Here is a 23,572-nt window from a genome sequence, read left to right as displayed (position 1 = left end):
TGATTCAAAACTTGGTTTTTCTTTATTAAATAACCAAGTCAATTCAATCAAAGGATATTTTTCTAAACTCTTCTTCGTACGGAGCCAATTAGATAGAACAAAAAGAATAATGCTAGATAAATCACATTATCAGACTACAATACTATAATACACAATACAGTTGTTGATATTTGCTACCACGGCCAAATGCTTAATTAAGATATTTCGTTAAATACTTTTTACTTATCATCAATCTTAAAGAAAAACACTGTATTCTCACTCAATTCTCAGTCCTTCCTCACTGTTTGGGTTAACTCCAACTCTCCAAGGGCTTAATTAACACGTTAATTGCTACATCGAATATGATCAGAAAAATATGGTCTCGATTTCTAACAATTTTCGGTACTAATCACATCTTACACAACGCGTATGTTGACTGTCTGAGTGCAGGCTAATGTTTTGGCAGTATATTTGTCCGGGAATGTGGATTCAGAATTTCTGAGTCTGTGACGTTTGGTCGGCTTGTATTTGGTGCTGACTGCCGAGTTTTCTAAGACGTTTATGCTAGCTAGTTTGTTCATATATAATAGGTTAGAATAAACTTAAGCAACCGAGGAAAATGACTGTGTAACTTTCATTCTAACGTTTTCTTTTCTATATATGAATCCTCTATCAACTCCAACTCAAGCATCAACTATTAAACTATAGTCGATCTGTTTTCTTATCTGTAGAAATTAAACAGCTAACGAAGTAATATATAAGAATGAGATCGACAAAGGAGCGAGACAAAAGTATCGATGAAGTCATTTCCAGAAAAAATATAAACAAAAGATCATATGAGACCTGGCAGAGCAGAATTCACTGTTGATGTTTTCAACCAAACCTCAAGAACAACGCCGGTCGCCGTCCTAAATATGTATTTTTGAAGAAACGTCATGGCAGATTGGCAGGAAATCGACTTATTATAATCACAGCCGGCCGAATAAGAATGATTCAATGGCCAGAAAGCAAAAGAGAAACAAGGGTCAAGGCAGTAGTCATATATTTTCACATATCAAACTCTTCTTGTTGGCCGCACAGTTGTGTACACTTGAATATCCCCCTTTACAGTTGCTTGAATTTCTTTTTTAATGAAAAGATCTAGTCATTTCCACGTACCATTTCACAGTAACATACACTGTTGTGGCCGATCCGTGATAGTATGGTACCATTGATTTATGCTTTGCTAAAAGCATCGGTCCTAACATTTTGTAGTATTGAGAGGAACTATACGATGACAGGGAGAAGGGGTAATTTTTTTACTTTTGAAACCAAATTGGTCCGGGAGTGGAGCCGTGGAGGTAACGTGCCCATTATTTACAATGCATGATTCTGGATTCAAGATATGGGTTTGTTTCTAGTTCACTGGAGCTATATAAAAGTTCGATACGTGTGGGCCGAAAATGACACAAAAACAGTACTAAGTTTAAGAGACTTAAAATTTTGCCCTAATTCCCGACCTTTGTAAGTTCTTCGAATTTGCCAAATTATTTGTTTTGGACTGCATGAACAAGCTCGGAGGAAAAAAAAAAAAAAAAAAAAACTATTTTTCAACTCTGCCTCATTATCCAGTTTATTCTCTATTTTTGAATGCTACTCGCATTCTATTTGCTTGCTTTCCGAAGTGGTCTTGAAACTCTTACTTTGTCATTCTAATCATCTAATGTAAGGTTCAATCATTGAAATTAAAAAAAGAGGTAAAATGATACTGAAACATTGGGAAGTTCATGTACAATAATCTGCATAGCATCTATTATACAGTAAAAAAATCAAGTCTCACAGAAATCACAAATTTTATGCCAAAACAAAAGGCAAACACAAAAGTGATCTTTACAGAGGTGCCCTACCTCAACGACCCTCTTGAAGGCTAGACATGCTCAAAGGTTCTCCGGAGCTGACTGATGGCAGTGCTGTAGGTACATGATAAACCGGAGCTGGCATCTGTTTTGGAAGAATGGGCAGTTCTGTTTCAAAGTTCAGAACTTGATCGGCTCACCTTATCAAGGGCCTCTTAATTCGATCAGGGTCAGCACACCACAGTCCTACAATCATCAGACATTCCACTTGTTTCGTATCATATTTCAAATGCTGAAGCCTCTGATCCACGACCAAAAGAAGCTTTTCTTTTCCATAATGGTCCCAAACCCACTCCACCAATCCCATTTCCGAATCATTTGTAATAGGAACCAATGACTTTTTCCCAGCAGCAATCTCTGCAACCACCCCAAAGCTATGGACATCTGACTCTTTACTAGCCTTACCTGTGCTTAGATACTCTGGAGCCAACTCAGCCAAGTAACCTCGTGTTCCAGCCAATCCAGTTGTCTGGGGACCAAGCTCATGGTCCATTAGTCAAACTAAGCCAAAGTCACCGATCTTTACATCAAAGCTGGAATTGAGTAAGATATTGCTTTATTTAACATCTCGGTGCACCATGCATTGCTGCCTGTTCCAGCCTTCGTTATGATAAAGCAATGCAGATGCCAAACCCTGAGATATCTTGTATCTCTCAACCCAGGGTAGTATATCGATCAGTAGACCTACTTTTCCCACAGAGGTGAGATTCAAGGCTACCATTTGCCATGAACTCATACAAGTAGGAACTGACCATCACCTTCATCATGGCACTATCCTATTAGTTGCACTAGATTTTGCTGTCTCAAGCTGCTAAGACCTCACCTCCGTTATGTACTCCTTTTTTTCCTGCCCCGACCTGCTTGAGATTTTCTTCACTGCAACTGCTGTATCTGATTCAACTAGGTGTCCCCTGTAAACAGAACCAGACCCTCCTTCACCTGACTTCCTATCATTGGAGAAATTGTTAGGTAGCTGTAACAAGATCCGGAAATGAGAACCAATGGTCTAATCACAGCAGCTTCCAAAACACAGCAAATAGTTAAACCCACAATTAATGCTAATATTGATCCACAGCAATATTAGCCTAATATTGATCCACTATGCATGCTTTCCACTCACTTCTTTAATAGTTGAACTAAATTCCCATGATACAAGCATATTACGCTCCCCAAAGTCACCAGTACCAGCTGAAAATCCAATTGTGCCCTACTGAGGAAGAATTTTTATCCGATCAATCTAATCAGAGAGACTGCTAGTCTCTGCAGCACTCAACGTAGTTGGGTAGCTCCAATGCACACTCAGATTTTAAGTTGTGGCATTGTAGATAAACGATACATCAGTAGTGTCTCCCCTATGTAAACTAGCATTCCAAGGGGTCATAATACAGAAGCAATTGAGTTCTTATTGATACCAACATGCTGATATGGGGGATCCCATTCGGTGTTTACAAAGGAATCGAACTCAACTAGAACAATCTTGTTCCAAGAGAAGTCACTGGTTGTGGTGTTGAAAAGGCTAAGGAAGCCACCAGCTGAATTTGGTGGGATTTGGAAACCAACAGGAGCTAGAGAAAATGCAATGTGGCAAGACCTCCCCTTGTCGATAATGAAAGAGAAATGGGTTGTGAAGTCAGTGAGTTTCTTAGTCTGAGGGTCCCGGAGTGGCACCTTCTCAGCATAACTGGCTGAACCAGCACAACATAGGTAAGTAAGCTTTGTAATTAGTTTAATTGCTCCAACAGAAGCCACTGTTTTTCCTTGAAAGAGTTGGCAGCATTCATGTCAATTAGGGATATTTGGAAGAAGTTGAACAATACCACAAGAAGAAATAAAAGGAAATAGAGGATGATAGGTAAGGATGGTAGGATTATGACAGTAGTGAACATCGAAGCATTGCTTGGAGAACAGAAAGAGACTGAGACAGATACAGAGAAGAAGTTGGGCAACAACTGCATGGAAAAACTTACACATATTAACTGTGTAAGGCAATAATAATGTATTTTCTATTTGATGAGTGATGAAAGTTTTGAGTCACCAGCCTTAATTCATTGATTGATTCTGGAAGACTTGACAAAGCATTAATCTGAAGTGTCAATACTAAACATAAAATATGACAGTTAGATTATAGTACGTATCATCTGAATAGAAGAGTAATATCTAGATCAATTACATTATCTAAGTGTGTCTATATTAATGTATCTGATGCATATATCTGTGCATGTGTGTGTTTTTATACATACATAGTTGAAGTGCATTACAATAACCACCATTATGGTTAGATACAAAGTTACAAACTAACCTCTCTTTTTTGTTCTTGTTGATGTCCCTTTCAGGGATTTTGTGGAGGGTGTACTTCCATCTTGTCTTTGTATTTCGTCTGATATGCCATTTCAGATCTTTCTTCTTCTTGTTCTTGTTCTCGCTCTCACCATTGCTTTTCTCGACTTCTTGTCTTTGATTCACCAAATGAAGCCCTTCCCAGCTCAAATAGATTGATTTCAACATCTCCCATCTACCTACATTTAAACGTACTATCAAGTCAGCTGGAGAAGAAAGTAAACTCATAACTCACTCTTTAGGCAAATAATTGCCACATACAACAGCAGAGCAGCACAATGAGTCATATATAGAGATGCTCCCAATTCGCATAAAACATTGTATAACTTCATAGTGATTCATTGGTCATGATTCAGAGACAACCACTATACAAGGATGCAATACCTATGGGCAACAAAGCATGCTCTCAATCTAATTCATAGGATAAGTACATAACCATGAGCAATAGAGTCTATAATTCTTCAGGGAAACATTAGACAATTCAATACTTGAGCACTTATCTCATCTCTAATGTGCTATGCAACTGATCTTCAATCATTCAATTCAATACTCATGCCCATGTTTCAGTACCCATTTTAGCTGCAAAATAGATCAATGTCTGTCCGAAAAAGGTACGGAAAATTCAATCATCAAATTAAAGAACTAGCTTAGTAATTTGGAATGCAAAACAACACCCATTAACACCCTCATCTATTTGAGCCTCTTCCATTTGTTAACACACCGAGACTTCAAGAACTAGTATCCTTATCCAAATCACAAGCCCAGAAACTTTCCCCATTTCAATAGTAAAAGCGAAACCCATTTCCCCGTTTCCTGCATAAAGGAAACGTATTGATTCTTACCTAAAACGGATTCTGGTTCCTGCTCAGTAAGACGGGCCGGCCAGCCAGGCCCAAAGCCACTAGAGCAAAAGTCCTTATAATCCAATTTACTTCAGGTCAACGTCAAAGTTTAGATCTTTCTGTCCATCTTCGCCTCTGTTGGTAGAAACTAGAAAGATTCAAACTTTGTAGTCTGCAGAAGCTGAAGAGGTCAAGGGGCCAACTACAGAAACTCTTATCTTGTGGACTTGTGCAGCAGCTATGGAGTTGAGGTCAGAATAAGGAATATATTATATTGTTCTATTCTATGTTGACTATGAGATTCAGAGTTCCAAAATTCAATCTTTCCAGGCTTTTCTCTGTTTTCCAAACTTTGAGACTTCAACTTTATTTCCCTGCTGCATTTGACATTGAGGTTGGTTTTTTTTTTTTTTTCATTTCATATAAGTCAGAGTTAGTAGTTATTGACCAAAAGAAAAGGCCAGTGGGAGTCGTAACAATAGGAATTTTTATATGTAAATTTTTTTCCTGGAAAAAAAAAAATAGAAGGCTATCATTTTCTTTTATAGGGAATAATATAGCAGAAATATAGAAAAACCCACCACAGTAAACTTTATATGTTACATTGTACTGTTCTGTTAATTGAACATCATTTTTCTTCACCATTCCTTCTATGCGGTAAAACTGTGAAAGCTTTGAATCAGAAATTTTAGTTAGTTTTTTTTATCATTGGCTTTTGTTAGTAGTTTTGCATAGCAAAGGATGAGTAGGATTTTTTTCCAATGAAACAAAAATGAAAGTAGCAAATTATGAATGCCGATAATAATTTTAGTCTTAAGCTTTGTTTTGCATTGGACCGGCTGTAGGAATGCATATATGATGCTCTTAAGGAAGCATAGAGGAAGTGATGTCAGCATTTTGAGGGAAAATGTTGTGAATAAAGGTTAATTGATGAAATGAAATGAGTATTATTCAAGCATAAAGGGCATACAAACAATCAGGTCTCTTAAAACAAAAGGCAAACCAAAGAATGATCTGTAATTCTGTATACAAATTTGCAAAACAGGGATAGTGCACATATATTGTTCAACGACCTTCTTCAAGACTTGTAGTTATGAGCGGTTCACCAGAGCTGACTGATGGTGTAGGTACCTGATACGTAGGAACAGGCATATTTGTAGGAACATTTGGCAATGCTGCCTCAAAGTTCATAACATGAACTGCTTGCCTTATTGAGGGCCTTACGCTTTTATCAGGGTGAACACACCACAATCCTACAACTATCATGCACTCTGCTTGCTTATCGTTATAGTCCGAGTGCAGCCTCTCATCCACTGCCATAAGAAAATTTCCTTTCCCATAAAGGTCCCAAACCCACTCTATCAGTCCCATTTCTGAATCCTCTCCCATACGATCCACTGACCTTTTAGCAGTGGCGATTTCTAAGATGACCACCCCAAAGCTATAAACATCCGACTCTTTACTAGCCCGACCTGTCCTGAAATATTCTGGAGCCATGTAACCTAGCGTCCCAACCACTCCAGTTGTTTGGGGACCTAGCTCATGGTCCATTAGCGGAGCTAACCCAAAGTCACCGAGTTTGACATTAAAGCTGGAATCTAGCATGATATTGCTTGATTTAATATCCCGGTGAACAACACATTGCTCCCACTCTTCATGAAGATAAAGCAGTGCAGAACCCAACCCCAGAGATATCTTGTATCTCATGGCCCAGGAGAGAGCAGACCTACTCTTCCCAAATAGGTGAGCATCAAGGCTACCATTTGGCATGAACTCGTACACTAGTAGGAATTGTCCTCCATCATGGCACCATCCTATGAGTTGCACCAGATTTCGGTGTCTCAAGCTGCTTATAATCTTTACCTCAGTTCTGTACTCCTTTCTTCCCTGCCTAGACCCACTTGAGATTTTCTTCACCGCTACCACAGTATCTAAATCAGCCAAGTAGCCCCTGTAAACAGCACCAAACCCCCCTTCCCCTAACTTTCTCTCATTAGAGAAATTGTTAGTAGCTGTAGCAAGATCTGTATAAGAGAACCGTCTCGGTCCTGCTCCTCTTTCAAGGTCTTCATTCATCGAGTTTAAGTTCTCTGTCTCTGGAGTTTGCCTTTTCTTTTGCTTCATCCTCCGTAACACCACAAGCAACACTATAAATATCCCAGCTATCAGAACACCCAAAACTGTACGTTAAACCCACCACTAATTTTTTCTTCTTTGAGTTCTTTCCAGTAGTTTCTTTTCTATCCAAAGTTGAACTGAACTCCCATGAAACAAGCCGATTTCGCTCCCCAAACTGACTAGTAGAAGCTGAAAATCCAATTGTGATCCACTCGGGCAAAATTTTCTTGAGATCAAGCTGGTAATGAAGACTGGTAGTGTTCTCTTTTGGAGTCGAGGTATTTTGGTAGCTCCAGTGAACACTAAGATTTTTAGTTGTTGCATTGTAGACAATCCATACATCAGTGGTGTCTCCACTGTGTAAGCTAGCATTCCAAGGGGTTGAGACAGAAGAAGCAATTGAGTTGTTGTTAATCCCTACATGCTGATAACCAGGATCCCATTCAGGGTTTATAAAGGAGTCAAACTCAACTAGCACAACCTTGTTGCCGGAGGAGTCACTGGTTGTTGTGTTGAATAAGCCTAGAAAGCCACCAACTGAATTTGGTGGGAGTTGAAATCCAACAGGAGCGAGAAAGAATGCAATTCCATGGCCATAAGTAGGGTAACCATCTGTGTCAATGATGAATGAGAAGTGAGTTGTGAAGTCAGTGAGCTTTCCTGTACTAGAGTCCCAGAGCGGTACCCTTTGAGCATAGGTGGCCAAGCCAACCCGGCATACAAAAGAACGCGTGTTAATTAGATCAATTGCTCCAATGGAAGGCGCTGCGTCTCCCTGATAGAGTATGTTGCCTGCATTCGGCTCAAAGCGGGGTAGTTTGAAATAGATTGAGCTAGCATAAGGAAGAAACAGAAGTGAAAAGAGGACATGTAGAGATGCTGAGCTCTTGAAAGACTTAACCATGGTTTCGAGATCAAGAAACAGAGACAGAACAAGAACTAGAAACAATAGAGAGAGGGAGAGAAGTAGAGAGACAAAGGGTTTCGGAACTTATGTGATGATAACTCTACGCGGCAACAGTTTTCTGCATTAATTGATTAGTTCCCCTGATAGGGAGAAATCTAAGACTTCGCAGTGCTTCGGAGTTGCGTGTCAATGCTGAAAATTCAATTTCAACCATAGACCGACATAGCATTACAGCTTTGTCTATGCTGAAATTTCAACGTATCTCCTGAATGATTAAATTAAAATTCTCTTCCTGTTAGATTATGACAACTATCGTACTCTAGTAACACAGGTCTAAATTGATTTTAATTTTCCTCCATGTTCAACTTGATTAGTTAAAGAATGGTCAGATTAGTTATAACTCTTACTCAATGGTGTAACGTGTCGAACAAATGAAGATTAAATACTCTACTATTGCAAGGAAATGTACTTTCTTCAACAGTGGCGTCCAAATATAAGCCACCATTTTTTATTTTTTTTGCTCATAAACTTAATTAAGATGCAACATCATATACGAATGAATCAGCACTCATCGATCCCATACCCCAAAATCAAGATAACTAAATATTATTGCTTGCGTGTAATATGGGGAACTATGATAAGATTGTCTGTGTTATGGTTTCATGTAGGTTATGTATTGTAAGAGATTTTAATAAGGTCTCAGAGCGTAAAAGACGAAAAGCAAGGATTCAAAAAAGGACTAATTTCATTCATGCCTCAAGAGGTCACTGTTTACAGAATATAAAGCTCTACGGCCAAAAGTTACATTCGTTGGATGCATGACAAATGTCCAAACCCTAGTGATGCTTATCCTAAGGTGGTTCTAGAAGAAAGCTGTAAGAAAGCTGGCAGAAAATAGCCGTTACAGGTGGAGGTGACTATGCTGAGATATGGGTTTGTGTAGATGGGTGTGAGAATGAAAAGGGTGGCCTTATCAACTCCCTCCCTCATAACAAAGGACCTGTCCTCAGGCCTTAAATTCTGGGAAGCAATTCATGATTGAATGTGGTTCCTCCCAAGTCGCGTCGTCTGCGGGTAGTCCCGCCCATTGGACCAGCCACTTGATCACTTGTTTGTTCTTCTTTTTCTCGACCACCATATCCAGCACCTTTGAAGTGGTCCAGAGAACAGTGCCGTCATCATCAAATGGTGGCAGGGATGGGGAAGACTGGGTGTGATCTCCAATTTTCTTCTTCAAGAGGAAGATGTGAAACACCGGGTGTAGTTTGCACTGAGGAGGGAGGAAGAGTCGGTACGCTACAGGTCCGATCTTTGCTGCGATCTGAAAGGGGCCGTAGAAGCGAGGGGAAAGCTTCTGTGAAGGGCGCTTACAAATGGACTTCTGACGATAGGGATGAAGCTTGTGGTAGACCCAATCACCCACCTCAAAGTTTCGCTTTGTGCGACCCTTGTCTGCAATCTGCTTCATCCTGTTCTGGGCATTGTGCATATGAAGCTTCAAGGAGTCGAGCAATTGATCACGGTTCTGTAAAGCCAAGTCAACGGCGTGTACAGTTGTGGTGCCCAGAAGGTAACGCTGAATGGAGGGGGTGGTATACCATAGACTGCCTGAAAGGGTGTCATTTGAATTGTAGAGTGGAAAGTGGTGTTATACCACCACTCCGCCCAGTGGAGCAAGCTTGACCAAGAATTGGGTTTGTCAGCTATGAAGCAACGTAAGTAATGTTCCAGAGAGCGATTGACAACTTCTGTTTGGCCATCGGATTGTGGGTGATAGGCTGAGCTTTTGCACAATTTGGTACCTTGAAGCTTGAAGAGGGCTTCCCAGAAGTTACTGGTAAAGATCGGGTCACGGTCACTGACGATGGATCGTGGTAAGCCGTGGAGGCGGAAGATCTCTCTAGCAAAAGCCTCAGCAATAGCCGCTGCCGTATATGGGTGTGAGACAGCCACGAAGTGGCCGTATTTAGACAAGCGGTCCACAACCACCATGATTGCATTTTTCCCATTTGAGTGAGGTAGGCCATCGATGAAATCCATGGAGATGTCTACCCAAATAGATTCCGGTACCGGTAACGGTTTGAGAAAGCCAGGAGGTTTCAAGGTTTCATATTTTTGGCGCTGGCATTGATCACAGGCTGCCACAAACCGCTTAACATCTTTTCTCATTCCTAGCCAGGCAAAGTTGCGACGAAGGCGGTGTAATGTTCTCAAGTACCCAGAATGGCTCGCTTCTAGGGACGAATGGAACTCTGAGAGTAGCTTGAGACGCCAATCAGAGGTTTCCGGAATAAAGAGGCGATCCTTGTAGTACACTCTGCCATTGGAGAAAGTAAACCCTTTTTTTATTACTTGACCTTGCTGTAACGCTGAAATGATGGATTGGGTGAATGGATCTTGAAGGCAAGAAATGTCAATAGCCTTGATGCTGTCGACTAGGGGGCCAGAGATAGCTTGGATTGCGAGGAATTCATCTCGGCGGGATAAAGCATCAGGGACTGTATTCAAACTACCAGCTCTATATTGGATTCGATAGTCGTAGCCCATGAGCTTGGAGAGCCACTTGTGTTGAGATGGGGTAGTAATGTTTTGGTTCAGCATGTGTTGCAGGGTTTGGTGGTCTGTGACAATAGTGAAGGGTCGTCCAAGGATATAGTGGCGCCATTTCTCGACAGCATATAAAACGGCGAACAGCTCTTTGTCGTAAACCGACATAGTCTAGTTGCGGGGGGAGAGGGCTTTGCTGAGGAAACAAATAGGATGGCGAAGCTGGGAAAGGACTACACCGATGCCCACACCACAGGCATCTGTTTCGATTGTGAATTCCATGTTAAAATCCGGAAGGGCAAGGACAGGGGCTGATGTAACAGCTGCTTTGAGTTGTGTGAATGCTTCCTCTGCCTGTGGAGTCCAAATAAAGTTATCTTTTTTCAACATCTCGGTGAGTGGGCTTGCAATTATACCATAGTGCCGAATAAACCTCCTATAGTAACCTGTGAGCCCAAGAAAACCCCGTAGAGCCTTGAGAGATTTCGGTTTGGGCCATTGAGAGACACCTTGAACTTTGTCCGGGTCCATTGTAACGCCTTGGGCTGAAATTATGTGGCCTAAATAATGGACAGATGATTGAGCAAATGAGCACTTTTCGAGTTTCAGTTTCAATGTATGGCTGCAGAGAACCTCAAGAACTTGTCTGAGATGAATAACATGGGAATCCAAGTCCTTGCTATAGACAAGAATATCATCAAAGAAGACAAGTACAAATTTGCGCAAATAAGAGCGAAAAATGTCATTCATTAAGGCTTGAAATGTAGAGGGAGCATTGGAAAGATCAAATGGCATTACCACAAACTCATAGTGACCTTCGTGAGTCCGGAAGGCTGTTTTATGGATATCCTCCTCGCGCATGCGGATTTGGTGGTACCCGGAACGAAGATCAAGTTTTGTGAAAAAGGTGCTACCGTGCAATTCGTCCAAGAGTTCATCCACCGTTGGTATAGGAAAGCGATCCTTGATTGTAACAGCATTCAAGGACCTATAGTCAACACAAAATCGTCAAGTCCCTTCCTTTTTCTTCACTAAAAGGACAGGAGAAGAAAACGGACTTGTGCTGGGTCGGATGATTCCTTGGGCTAGCATGTCCTGAATCTGGGCCTCTATTTCATTTTTTTGGGAATGGGCATATCGATACGGTTTCACGTTCACTGGGCTAGTGTGAGGGAGCAGTGGGATCTTGTGATCGTGGGCCCGTGTAGGAGGGAGACCCGAAGGCTTGGAAAACAACTCCTGGAATTGGAGCAACATGGAGCGAAGTGCCTTGGGCTGGGGGCCAAGGTCCAAGGCTTCGATGGGTGGCAAGGTGTGCTTGGACTCCCAATGCTCCTCTGGAATGAGGCCCATAAGAGCTTCGTCATCAACACAGCTTTGCCTGGAACTTATACCCCGGAGAATGTGTTGCTTGTCATTAACGGAAAAAACCATTACTTTATCAAGGAAGTGCCAACAAATATACCCGAGAGTATCTAACCACTGTGCTCCCAATACCAGATCGCAACCCGTGACAGGTAGCAGGAAAAAGGAGGACGTAAAGGTATAATCTTGAATCGTTGCTATAACGTTGTGAGCAATACCTTGTGGGGAGATGGTGTGACCCGAGGCAGAGGTGAATAATGGTGTGGGCTGTTGAGCGATAGGCAAGCCAAGTTGCTCCGCGACCGAAGGGTTGAGAAAGTTCATTGCAGCCCCACAATCCACGAAGACCCTGATGGAGAAACCGTTTATTTTACCCAAAAGTCTCTTCATTTCCCCGACCTGATTGTTTGTGATGGAGTGTATAGGGTAGGTGGTGTCGAGGTCCGAATTGGGGTCCAGAGAAGAAGGGTAGTCATGAAACTCAGAAGGGGAGTCAATGTCCTCAGGTTGGTTTGGGCTCTCGAGGATGGCCAAGAAGGGATTTTTACAGACATGGGTCTTAGAGTATTGGCCATCACAATTAAAGCAAAGCCCTTTTGCTCTGCGTTCCAGCTGCTCAGCTCGAGAAAGAATGTGAGTGACGGAGCTAGGGCCGGTGGGTGAGGTATGTGGAGTGGGTGGTTGGGAAGAAGAGGGATTGTGTTTTTGTTGAGGTGGTGGGGTGGAGTACGGTTTGGTGTAGGTGGTGGGAGATGAGGAGCCGCGAAACCTACTCTGGCGAATATCAGTGAGCTGATGCCAAGGAAGTAGGAGCCAGAGCCAGGACGTCGTGCCTGATTTCCTGCTTGAGGCCGCCACAGAAGATGGGAAGGAGCTGTGAGTCGGGCCAGTCAGGGGCGCGACATGATAGCTTGGTGAAGGTGGTAATAAAGTCCTCAACATAGCCACTTTGCTGAAGATGTGAGAGCGAGGCCTTAAAGTCGTTGGTATTACCAGAACCAAAATGCTCGAGCATCGCCGGAACAAAAGAGTCCCAAGTTGGGCAAGGGTGGCGCTGCTCAGGCGGTCATCCAGATGGAGGGTTCAGGACCAAAATAGTTGGCAATGGTTTGGACGCTCTCATGAGGCGGGACATGGTAAGCCCGGATAAACCTCTCAGCCATGGCCAGCCAACCCACGACGTCGTCGCCGTAGAAACTAGGAAGTTCAGCCTTAGGAGGTCTGTAGATGGGTAGCTCATGGCTGCTCATGTAAGGGGTAAACTGTGGAAAGGAGGGTTGTGGGGAGAGTGAACCGAAGGAAGGTGCAGAGGCGAAGCTGCCGGAACCCGAAGAGGCAGTGGTGACTGTTGAAAAAAACGGAGATGAGAGGTTTTGGGAAGAAATGGGCGATGGCATGGTGGAGGAAGGTTGGGAGGTAAGGGTGGGTTGTGGTGGTGGGGAGGTCGCGCCGAGGTTGGGCCACAGAGGGGACGAAGGAGGTAGCGACCCAAAGATGATGTTTGGGGTGATGGAGACGGGTAGTGGGTGGGATATGAGAAGAGTGTCCATGAAGGTTTGTTGGAGGGAGGCGAGCTGAGAAGCTAAGTGCGTCCGGAATGAAGCCTGAGTAGCCTGGAGGGAGGCGACGGTGGCCAGAAGGGAATCTGTTTGTGCTTGCAGCTGGGTTACCGATGAGTAGAGGTCGGGTGGGTCGCTAGAGCTTGCGGAGGGTGTGGAGGATGATATAGCCGAAACGACCAGCGCCGCCGTCGTCATTGGTTGAGACGGCGTCGCAGTCTGCAGGCCACGAAGGGTCATGGCTCTGATACCAGATAATAAGGTCTCAGAGCGTAAAAGACGAAAAGCAAGGATTCAAAAAAGGACTAATTTCATTCATGCCTCAAGAGGTCACTGTTTACAGAATATAAAGCTCTACGGCCAAAAGTTACATTCGTTGGATGCATGACAAATGTCCCAATCCTAGTGATGCTTATCCTAAGGTGGTTCTAGAAGAAAGCTGTAAGAAAGCTGGCAGAAAATAGCCGTTACAGGTGGAGGTGACTATGCTGAGATATGGGTTTGTGTAGATGGGTGTGAGAATGAAAAGGGTGGCCTTATCAGATTTCTTTCGACCAAAATAGTCGACTAGTTTATTCACTAAATCTTCTTTTTTGTTAAAGTAAAATGGAATTGCAGAGAGAATTGTGTCGTATTATTGATAATAGGAGCCTTTATATAGGGAATTTACAAAGTACAAGAAAGGTAATAGAATCCGAACATAACTAGGAAATCTAGAACCTTCCCCTATTACAACTATAGGACTAAACCCTAGTTTGAAGAGGCACACATTATGTCGACATCCTTCAACACTCCCCCTTGTGCCACTCAAACTTGGTGATGATGTTTTAATCGTTGCCTCACTAAAAACCTTGTCAGGTAACAAAAACCCTGTGGGACAAAAATAACCCTAGTCGAAGGACAAAAAGAGCACAACACGTCCTTCACTCTTCGAGATTGAACATGTAGACATCATACCTCCCCCTGATGCCAATATCTCCCCATGATTTCTACGATCATGGGAGTTCGGATAACTTTCTCAATCCGATGCTCTTCACATGTTTCTTGAAGGTGGATTTAGGTAACGACTTAGTAAATAAGTCCGCTACATTATCCTCAGATCGGATTTGATTCACTTCAATATTTAGAAGTGCTTGTTGTTGCTGATGGTAGAAGAACTTAGGCGATATATGCTTGGTGTTGTCGCCCTTGATGAAACTTAATTTCATTTGCTCAATACAAGCTGCATTATCTTCATAAATGCATGTAGGTTCATCTGTGGTAGACTTCAAACCACAAGTTCCTCGAATATGTCTAATTACAGACCTTAGCCATATGCATTCTCTCACAGCTTCATGTAGAGCAATAATCTCTGCATGATTTGAGGAAGTAGCAACAAGGGTCTGCTTTGTAGACCTCCAAGCTATCGCAGTGCTTCCCATGGTAAAGACATAACCCGTTTGGGAGCGACCTTTGTGAGGGTCAGAGAGATACCCTACATCAGCAAAATCCATCAAAACATCATCATCGTTTTGATGTTACGGAGGAGGATGGGTGGCCAGCGGCTTTGCCGATCATGGCGTCTTGGACAGTGCCACTTGGGCTAATGAGATCCGTTCTCATTCTTCCGTAATTCTTTTCTCTCTGCGGGGATAGAACAAACCCATATCTATCGTACATTTTAAGTAACGAAATATTGTCTTTATACCAGTCCAATGGAGTTGCGTTGGCGCAGGGCTAGATCTAGCCAACAAGTTCATAACAAATGAGGTGTCCGATCTTGTATTGTGTTAAGTACAATAATGCGCCTATTGCACTTAGGTAAGACACTTCTGCCAATTAACACGTCTTCGTCATCATCCCTGGGATGAAACGTATCCCTCTTAGGGTCAAGGCTACGGACGACCATGGGAGTGCATCTTTTACTTTATCAAAATGCAAAGCATTTATTGACACGGTATACAAGTTCTAAATCTAGACAAAACCGTGTTCTCCCAAGGTCCTTCATCTCAAACTCGGATTTCAGGTGTTCAGCGGTTTTCCTTAACTCTCAAGGGTTCCAATTATGTTTATCAACATAAACCGTGACAATTGCAAATCCAGAACTTGTCATGAAAACGCAGGGGCATAGTTCATCATATCCCTTCCCAATCAAGTAGTCACTTTAGTGAGCATTTCACCCTCATTGCAAACGCGCTCCGTGGTCAAGAGCCACTTGATTTGGGTAAATGAAGTCCACAAGAACCTTCATTATATTCCATATCTAGATCCCCATAGAGATACGTAGTGACCACATTCGTAAGCTGCATGTTCAGTTATTTGGAAACTACCAAACTAACAAGGTAGTGGAGTGCAATGACATCCATTACGAGAGAATATGTCTTCTCGTAGTCGATTTCAGGGCGTTTTGTGAGAAGCCTTGCACCATAAGGCGAGATTATCATCTCTTTTTTTCATCACGCTATCTAACGAAGACCTATTAATGTCAACAGGTTTTATGTTAGGAGGTGTTGGCATCTCAGGCCCGAAATCCTTCCTCTTCGTTAGTGAATCCAATTCAACCTGGATCACATTTTTCTATTTAGGCCAATTTTCTCTACGTTGGCATTCTTCAACGGAGTAAGGTTCGATGTCATTGGTCTCAATAATTCCACGTCCTCATATACACTAGTGTAGTTCGTAGAGATCTCTATATTCTCAGGAATCTAACATTGAGGCGTCCCCCAACGATGTCTCTTGGACATAACCACAATCCAGAATATTTTCATGATACGGATTTTGAGTATCAATGATCAATGGATCAAGTTGTGCCAAACTCGCTCTCTTCCTAGGGCGAGAATCCATCGAACCTATGGGTCTCCTACAATCTCTAGCGGAACCCATGGCCTATGACGCCATTATGCCACCTTATGGCATCACCATACCACCATCCATGGTAGTGGTGTCGTACCCATCTCCTCTAGGTGGCACCATGTCCTCCTGTGGGACATCAATCCTTGCAGACATGTTTGCAGCAAGTATATGTGATCTCGTCACTTTTTGGGGATCAAGATGAGACATAGTGGGGACAGACCACGACAATTCCTGTCGTTCCTGTTGAACGTTGACGTTCTAATCTACTCCTAACGATAGGAAGACTATCTCATCAAAGTGACAATTCGCAAATCTAGCGAAAAAAGAGATCGCCTGTCAAGGGTTCTACATTGCGGACTTATAGTTGGAGACTCATGTCCAACACAAATATATATATATATATATATGCATTTGTTGCAATGACTCATGTTGATGCGCTGTGGCAACGCAATTGGCACATGAACCGCACACTCAAATATGCATAAGTACAAGATATTAGACTCGAACCCAGTCACTAGCTGTAACGCAAATAAAAGTTGAGTGGCTACTATGAGTCGTAGACGAATTAGCATAGCTGCATGCGATATTGCATAACCCAAGCAGAAATATTGGTGCGCATTACCAATGTCCGGGCTACCATCGTAGTCGTTTAATGGTGGCTTTTCCGCGAGACCAGTTGGGTGTGTACATGAGAATATGATACTTGATATCAATACCCAATTATATGCAATAGTCATTGAAAATTTTCGATGTAAACTCTCTAGCATTTTCAAGTGGAATTGACTTAACGAAATGATCCGGGTAGTGAGCCCGTAGCCATATGATTTGGGCTAGGAGTTCATCTTAAGCAGCATTATGAGTGGACGATAGTGCGACACGTGACCAGCGTGTCCACATATCAACAAACAGCATAAAACATCTAAGCAGTCTGCAAGTTGGTTGAGCCGATCCACAGAATCCCCTTGGATTCTTTGTAAGAATGAAATTATTCCTTTAGTGTTCTTTGCATAGGATGGTCGTGATCCTTATAAAACAGACTTTACAGAACGAAAGATTGGCCTTATAATCAACCAATGAAGGTTTTGGTTGAGCCACAATGTCACAATTTACTTTGAGAAGTAGAGAGAGAAGCCAAGTCTCCATACATGGCGTCAAAGCCATGATTTTTCCGCAGGGGGATCACGGTGCCGGCTTTGGCCGACCGGTGGTGCATGGCGGGGCGCCGCGGCGGTGCAATGCTCTCTTTGAATTGACTTTTGATTCTTACTTCTCTTCGTTTTGAAGAAGAGATGTCTGTGTGAAGTCTTTAGTATCACGGATCATCATATCATGACCTGGGTGTCCCAAACGGTCGTGCCAAAGTATATATGTTTCAAAATCCCATAAGTCGTCTCTCATGACATGGTTGGATTCAATAACTCGAATAGTGGTTGCATACAACCTACTAGAGCGACACATAAGTTTCTCTAATACTCGTTTATGTCCGTAGTCATTAGAGGCGATCCAAAGGAACTCTTGTCCATTCTCACAATGTGTTTCCACATGAAAACCATTGGCTCTTATATCTTTCAAATAATAAAGTTCGAATTAAGGTATGTCCAGGACATTAAGTAAAAGAATCGACACTTTATTAATAGCCAATGATTACATCAAAGTTTCTTTAACCAAAGTCTAATCCAAAATGAAATCAAACTTAGACAGATTGTAGTCACTTAATCCGTTCGGTTGCTCCAATCAAATATGACCAGAAAAGTAGGTAGAGATGTTGGTGGAGCGAGGCTCTCTTAAGTACCACTAATCTCAATTACTTTCCTAGACATCATACTTAATTAGGTGAGCCTAGAGAGAAAGAGTTAATACAAAATGTCATTACTGCCATTACATAATTCTTGGAAATAAAATACTATTCTAAAAAATCTGCTGCATTTTTTTCTTCATCGCCAGATTTAAAGTCTTCTGGAACTCGATGTCATGATCGCCATGAGGCGGCTACCTTCTTAGGTACATTGTAAACTCAGGTCCATTGATTAGATGTTCCATATCAGAAATAGACACCATGAAGAGGATTCTCCCTTGATTGAGGCGCATTGGCGCAATGTGCATGGTCCCTAGGACCGGAGGTGTTGGAAAATTATGACCATGGCCAACGTTGGCTCTATGGTTTCCAACCCTTCGTCCCTCAAAGTCACGACTCCTACGGTGGCGTGATTGTCGCATTTGACGACTACCTTCATGAGCATTTTGATTATATGGATCATGACATCTATGGCGACTTTCTCTAGCCATAGGACGATGCTCTGGATAGCTATCTCGAAGCCTATCAATTTCTCTTCTCACAAGCTCGTTGCCTTGCCTTTCAGCAATTTTCATAGCTTCAATAAGTTGTTGAAAGCTTGTGATCCGTCTTGCATTTATATGAGTCCGAAATAAATCACAAGACCTCATAGCATAGACAGAGAAGGTATTGAGGGTTTTCTCAATCAATTGTTCTTTTGTGATCGTCTTGCCACAGATCGGATCATTCCTGTGATGCGGAGAGCTTCCGAATAAAATTGTATGACTGTATCAAAGTCAGAGAAGCGAAGATCATTCCATTCTGCTTCTAAATTCGGAGGGATGGAGTCACGATCGTTTCCATAACGTTCACGAAGCGCTTGCCATAGATTTATAGCGCTATCCTCATTCATGAACTCAAACCTGAGGTCCCTATCCATGTGACGCATCATTAGGGCAAGTGCCCTAGAATTGTCGATCTCAGTTTGAGGGTCTGGAGCAGTTCCTTTATGACAAAGCTCTTGGATTGTATGCAATAAGTCACGGGCAATAAGGTGGAGCTCAACATCCTGAGCACACATTAGGTATCTTTTGCTTGCATAATCCAATGGAACAAAATTGAGTATGTTCGAGTTTGACATCCTGAAAAAGGGTGAAACAAGAACGAATTAGTTTCGGAGCTAAACTTCCACGAAAACTAAAATAATAAGATTTCCGAGCTATGCTACCAAGAAATCAATTTCCAATAATATTTGGATTAGACCGAAACATTGATATTTAATATGGTCACAATTTGATGCTTGCGGACACTCTTAGTCCGAATATTATGAACATTCTTAGTTCATTGATTACGAACGCTCTTAGTTCGTTTATTATGAACACTCTTAGTTCATTGATTACGAACACTCTTAGTTCGTTTAGCGTGAATCCCCACAATTCCGCTTATTAAATAATCGAACCCATGTTCGTATTATACAAATCCTGCAGCAAATAAAGGAATTTAAAAGACAAGAAAGCAGGAACTTTAATCACAAAAACTTACTTGTTGATTCGGGGTTTGAGTCACGCGCGTGTTGATGCAGGCGTGATGGAGAGAAGCTAACGACGAGATGATGAAGCGAGGCTTGCAGCGGTGGTAACGCTTCAATCCTAAGCTAGGATTGCAGTGGTTGTTCGATCCTGAGCTAGGATTGCAGTGGTTGTTCGATCCTAAGCTAGGATTGCAACCGGTCTGCAATCCTGGTCGTGGCAGAGGGCTGGAACGAAGGGTTGCAATGAGTTGCTGGGCAACAGGGGCTGCAGGCGCGCTAGGTGTGCGGTAGGAGCGCAAGGGTAGCAGGGACGCTGCAGGGCAGCAGCGCGCAGGTGTGAGCAGGCTGGGCTCAGGGCGCGCTGGCAGGCTGTTAGGCGAGCGTTGGGCTGGGCGCTGGGTGCGTTGGCTGCAGGTGACAGGACCCGCCCCAAATTTCACCCTGAAATCCGTGCTGACCCTGTGGGGCCCACCTTAGGAATAATTCTACCAAAAATTCGGCTACCCAAAACGGACTACCCAAAAACCTGTAAAAACACATTCACACTTCTAACAAATCATCCATAATCTCATGGAGCCACCCTGCTCCCCAAAACCCAACAACTCCACAATTTACAACTAAAATCCAAACAATACAACATAATCCAAACTTACAATATTTGTCCCACAGGTTATCAGAGCAATCTAAAGGAGGAAAAGAATTCAAGATACAAGTGGGTTCAATAAATAACCAACAATATAGAAAACAACAGCAGCAGATGCTATGCCCCGAATCCTACTATGCCGAACCAGCTACTCTGCAGACTGGGCATTTGAAAACGAAGGGCCCAGGGAAAAAGTATATAAAAATGTTAGCGTGAGTAAACAAAAATAAGTAATTGCAAAATAAAAAGAGTTTATACTTTCCCACGTTTATTTCATTAAAAACCGATGCATGCAACGATTATAAAGTACATTTCTTTAAGCTCAAAAACAAACTCGCGATCGTGAGAACATACCAGCCCCGCTGGTTAAACAAAAATCTGACTAGCCCTGCTAGTCAAGTAGTAGTAAAGTATGGGGAAGAAGTCATCACCATACGCTAAAAAGGGAGCCTCCCAGGCTCGGGTCGGAGTGTCCCACACTCTTGAGCATCCCATGCTCTGCTCTACTCACCCACAAACACATAGTAAGTGGGGAGGAGTACTAATAGGCTAGCTAGCAATAAATATGACGACCCAGGTATGGTAGGTTAAAATCATACGAAAAAATCGAAAATCAGTAAGGCTTCCCCAATATCTCACAAGAAGAAAATAATATTCTAATGACGTGGCCCTGCACGCCAAAACATTCTCGAATTCATAAACCAATATGCGAGGTTAAAGTAAATTCATGAATCCCAATGAAAATCCCATTTTCGAAGATCCTTTGGGAAATTCAAAAACCGACGAATGAAAGCAATATTTAATTCCGGAAATTACCTTGGAAAATACTTCATCGAAATTCAATATAAATCACAAAATTCAAATCGAGCATAACAAACTTCAATTTGAAATTCCAATCGATGGTAATGAATACTCAAATCCAATTAATATGCTCGATAACTTAAAACAATAATTTAAATCGCTAATCCATTTCCCAAATCAAAATCAAGATAAATCAATATCAATTTCCCGAAAGTGAATTATAATAATATGATCATTAATTAAATAAATACTTATTTCGGAAAAACAATTGCATGCATCATTATTTAGAAAACAAAAGTACACTCACAGTATACGGCTAACGTGGTATCCAAGCGTAAGGATCCTCGTCGAGTGATGAGTCGGTATCTCGTCCTGTACACAATCATTCGTACATAAATAATTACCGGACGGAAAATAATTTTACGATAATTAAAATTCAATCCCAAATCCCATAATCTCAACTCCTTCAATCCTCTTCAATATCCATCCAATCTTCACCAAACTTCAAATATAAGTTCTACGACATTTCTAGGATTTAACTAGCTAGAAATCGCAATTAAAAAGCTGCCCTACGCACCGCCGCCGCCGCTGCCACCAGCTTTAATGGCCACCAAACTTTGGTAGCAGCACCTACTCAACAGACCCAACAACTTTCTCAACTGAGACAAAGTCAGAAAATGAGTAGAAGTACCTCAACAATTAAGAAGAAGGTTGAACCCGATTTGTGAATAGTGACCATAAACTTCAAACCGTCGATTCTTCCTCCACGCTTCAAATCGCTGCAAAATACTTGGGGAGCATCATCTACGTCTCAAGGCGCTTCCAAATGACTAAAGGGTATGCAAATTTGCAGGAAAGGAGAATAAATACCCTCACCGTATGGCACGTAAAGGGTATGCAAATTTGCAGGAAGAATTGGTGAGTTTTTGATGGATAGCTACTAACTTACTAAATGTTTTTAATGAGCATTCTTATCAATAGATATTTCTATAAGTGATTAACTAATTGAGTTTTTTTTTCTTTTTCTTTTTCTTTTTTGTGTATTGATTTAGTTTGAAAGTGTGCCGTTAGAACAACTACATAGAGCTACAATGTGGATTAAGGCAAGGCAATATAGGAACTGTCAGTTCAAACAAGCTGAGGTAGAGGAGACAGCAAAAAAAATTGTAAGTACATATAGGACGACAACTTTCTTTTTTCTACACATTATGATTTACAAGTCCACTTATGTGAACCTATTTTTTTTACTCATAGTTGGACTATTTTGTCACAACCCAACCTTGAGTCATGACTAATGTGGTGGATAAAAACTGAAACCAGAGTAAGGCATATTTTTTTCTTTTCTTTATTTGAAGTAAGAACAAATCTGTGATAACAAAAGAATAAAGGCAAACTTGATGTTTTCAAACTATACTTAAAAGCATGTTTATAAATTTTTCACTGAACAAGACTTTTAACAAAGTTCCAAAGGAACACTTCTCATAAAGCCTTTCCAAAATCTGAGAGAAAAATAGTTCATTTTATAAGCTCAAAAGAATAACTTGCTTTCAAAGTTTTCCACTACAAAAAAAAAAAAAAGCACCAAAGGAATGCTCCAGGTTAACACTTCAGTTACTTACAACATATGTACATTGCAAAAGCAAAAAGAACAAAAATTCTGGAATGAAGAACATCCAGCACCAGGGAGCAATCATGTAAACAAGGAAAGCACAGTCCAGCACACACTTCACAAGCAAAACAAAGCTCCAAACATTTTCTGCTCAAGACAATTCTGGTATCTCACTAACACGTCCACTCATGGACTCCTTTCCTGAAACCACAACAAGAACATAGGGAATGAGCTTCAATTTAGGATCATATCCAAACCCCTGAACATACTTGAACCACAGAGTTTCTTCCCAATCAACATCTTGAAGGTATGGAAAGGGGTGAAGAAGATTGAATTCCTGAATTGCTGAGTTCCATAAAAGCAGCTGAAAACATTTAACTAGAACTCCTAGAAATAGACAGATGATTCCATCGCAATGCCCTACAATATGAACTGCTTCGCCTCTAGTCTTTAGACTCATACAAAGATGAATCTTGATATCCTCGACAATAGAGACAGTAATGTTGTCCTCACCATTATCAATATCATCATCATTATTGCATAAATTAAGCAACGAAAACACTAGCTCTTCTTCTTCTTCTGCAGTCTCATTAGCAGTGTCCTTGATGTTCTTGGAGACTAAACGCTTCTTCATACAGAGCAGATGGTTGGAATTGGAATTGTAATTGGAGAGGTGCTTAGCTACGAACTTGGGATTGTTGATCAGTGCATACCACCCTTTCGAGGCGCATTTCAATTGTGCCAAAGCCTTGGGACGCAGAGTTGACAGGATTTTCTCTACCAGATCTTCACCAACCTCTGTCATTTCGGCCACGCCCTATCCTCTTCAACCT

At 41.8% G+C, this 23,572-nt stretch overlaps 3 protein-coding genes and 2 pseudogenes across 3 annotated transcripts; all 5 read right to left on the bottom strand.

Annotated features, from left to right (window-relative positions):
• Positions 1–1,742: 1,742 nt before the first annotated feature.
• Positions 1,743–2,641, bottom strand: LOC133727513 (L-type lectin-domain containing receptor kinase IX.1-like; annotated as a pseudogene).
• A 332-nt stretch (positions 2,642–2,973) lies between these two features.
• LOC133721739 (L-type lectin-domain containing receptor kinase IX.1-like) lies at positions 2,974–4,379 on the bottom strand (annotated as a pseudogene).
• A 1,607-nt stretch (positions 4,380–5,986) lies between these two features.
• LOC133727512 (L-type lectin-domain containing receptor kinase IX.1-like) lies at positions 5,987–8,280 on the bottom strand. Its single transcript, XM_062155108.1, is given in 2 exon segments — positions 5,987–7,231; positions 7,233–8,280. Coding segments are annotated over 2 exon segments (1,956 nt in total). The 5' UTR covers positions 8,076–8,280; the 3' UTR covers positions 5,987–6,118.
• A 4,768-nt stretch (positions 8,281–13,048) lies between these two features.
• On the bottom strand, positions 13,049–13,789 carry LOC133721582 (uncharacterized). Its single transcript, XM_062148269.1, has one exon. It carries the CDS (start codon positions 13,787–13,789, stop codon positions 13,049–13,051), a length of 741 nt encoding a protein of 246 aa, XP_062004253.1.
• A 9,101-nt stretch (positions 13,790–22,890) lies between these two features.
• LOC133721496 (putative F-box protein At3g24700) lies at positions 22,891–23,544 on the bottom strand. Its single transcript, XM_062148162.1, has one exon. It carries the CDS (start codon positions 23,542–23,544, stop codon positions 22,891–22,893), a length of 654 nt encoding a protein of 217 aa, XP_062004146.1.
• Positions 23,545–23,572: the final 28 nt, after the last annotated feature.

This window comes from Rosa rugosa, chromosome 1 (genome assembly GCF_958449725.1).
Source record: "Rosa rugosa chromosome 1, drRosRugo1.1, whole genome shotgun sequence".
In the NCBI taxonomy this organism is placed as follows: domain Eukaryota; kingdom Viridiplantae; phylum Streptophyta; class Magnoliopsida; order Rosales; family Rosaceae; genus Rosa; species Rosa rugosa.
This window is presented reverse-complemented; position numbering and strand designations above follow the sequence as displayed.

Excerpts from the sequence above, each read along its gene's own strand:
- LOC133721582 (XM_062148269.1), bottom strand. The coding sequence starts at position 13,789 with ATGACCCTTCGTGGCCTGCAGACTGCGACGCCGTCTCAACCAATGACG.
- LOC133721496 (XM_062148162.1), bottom strand. The coding sequence starts at position 23,544 with ATGACAGAGGTTGGTGAAGATCTGGTAGAGAAAATCCTGTCAACTCTG.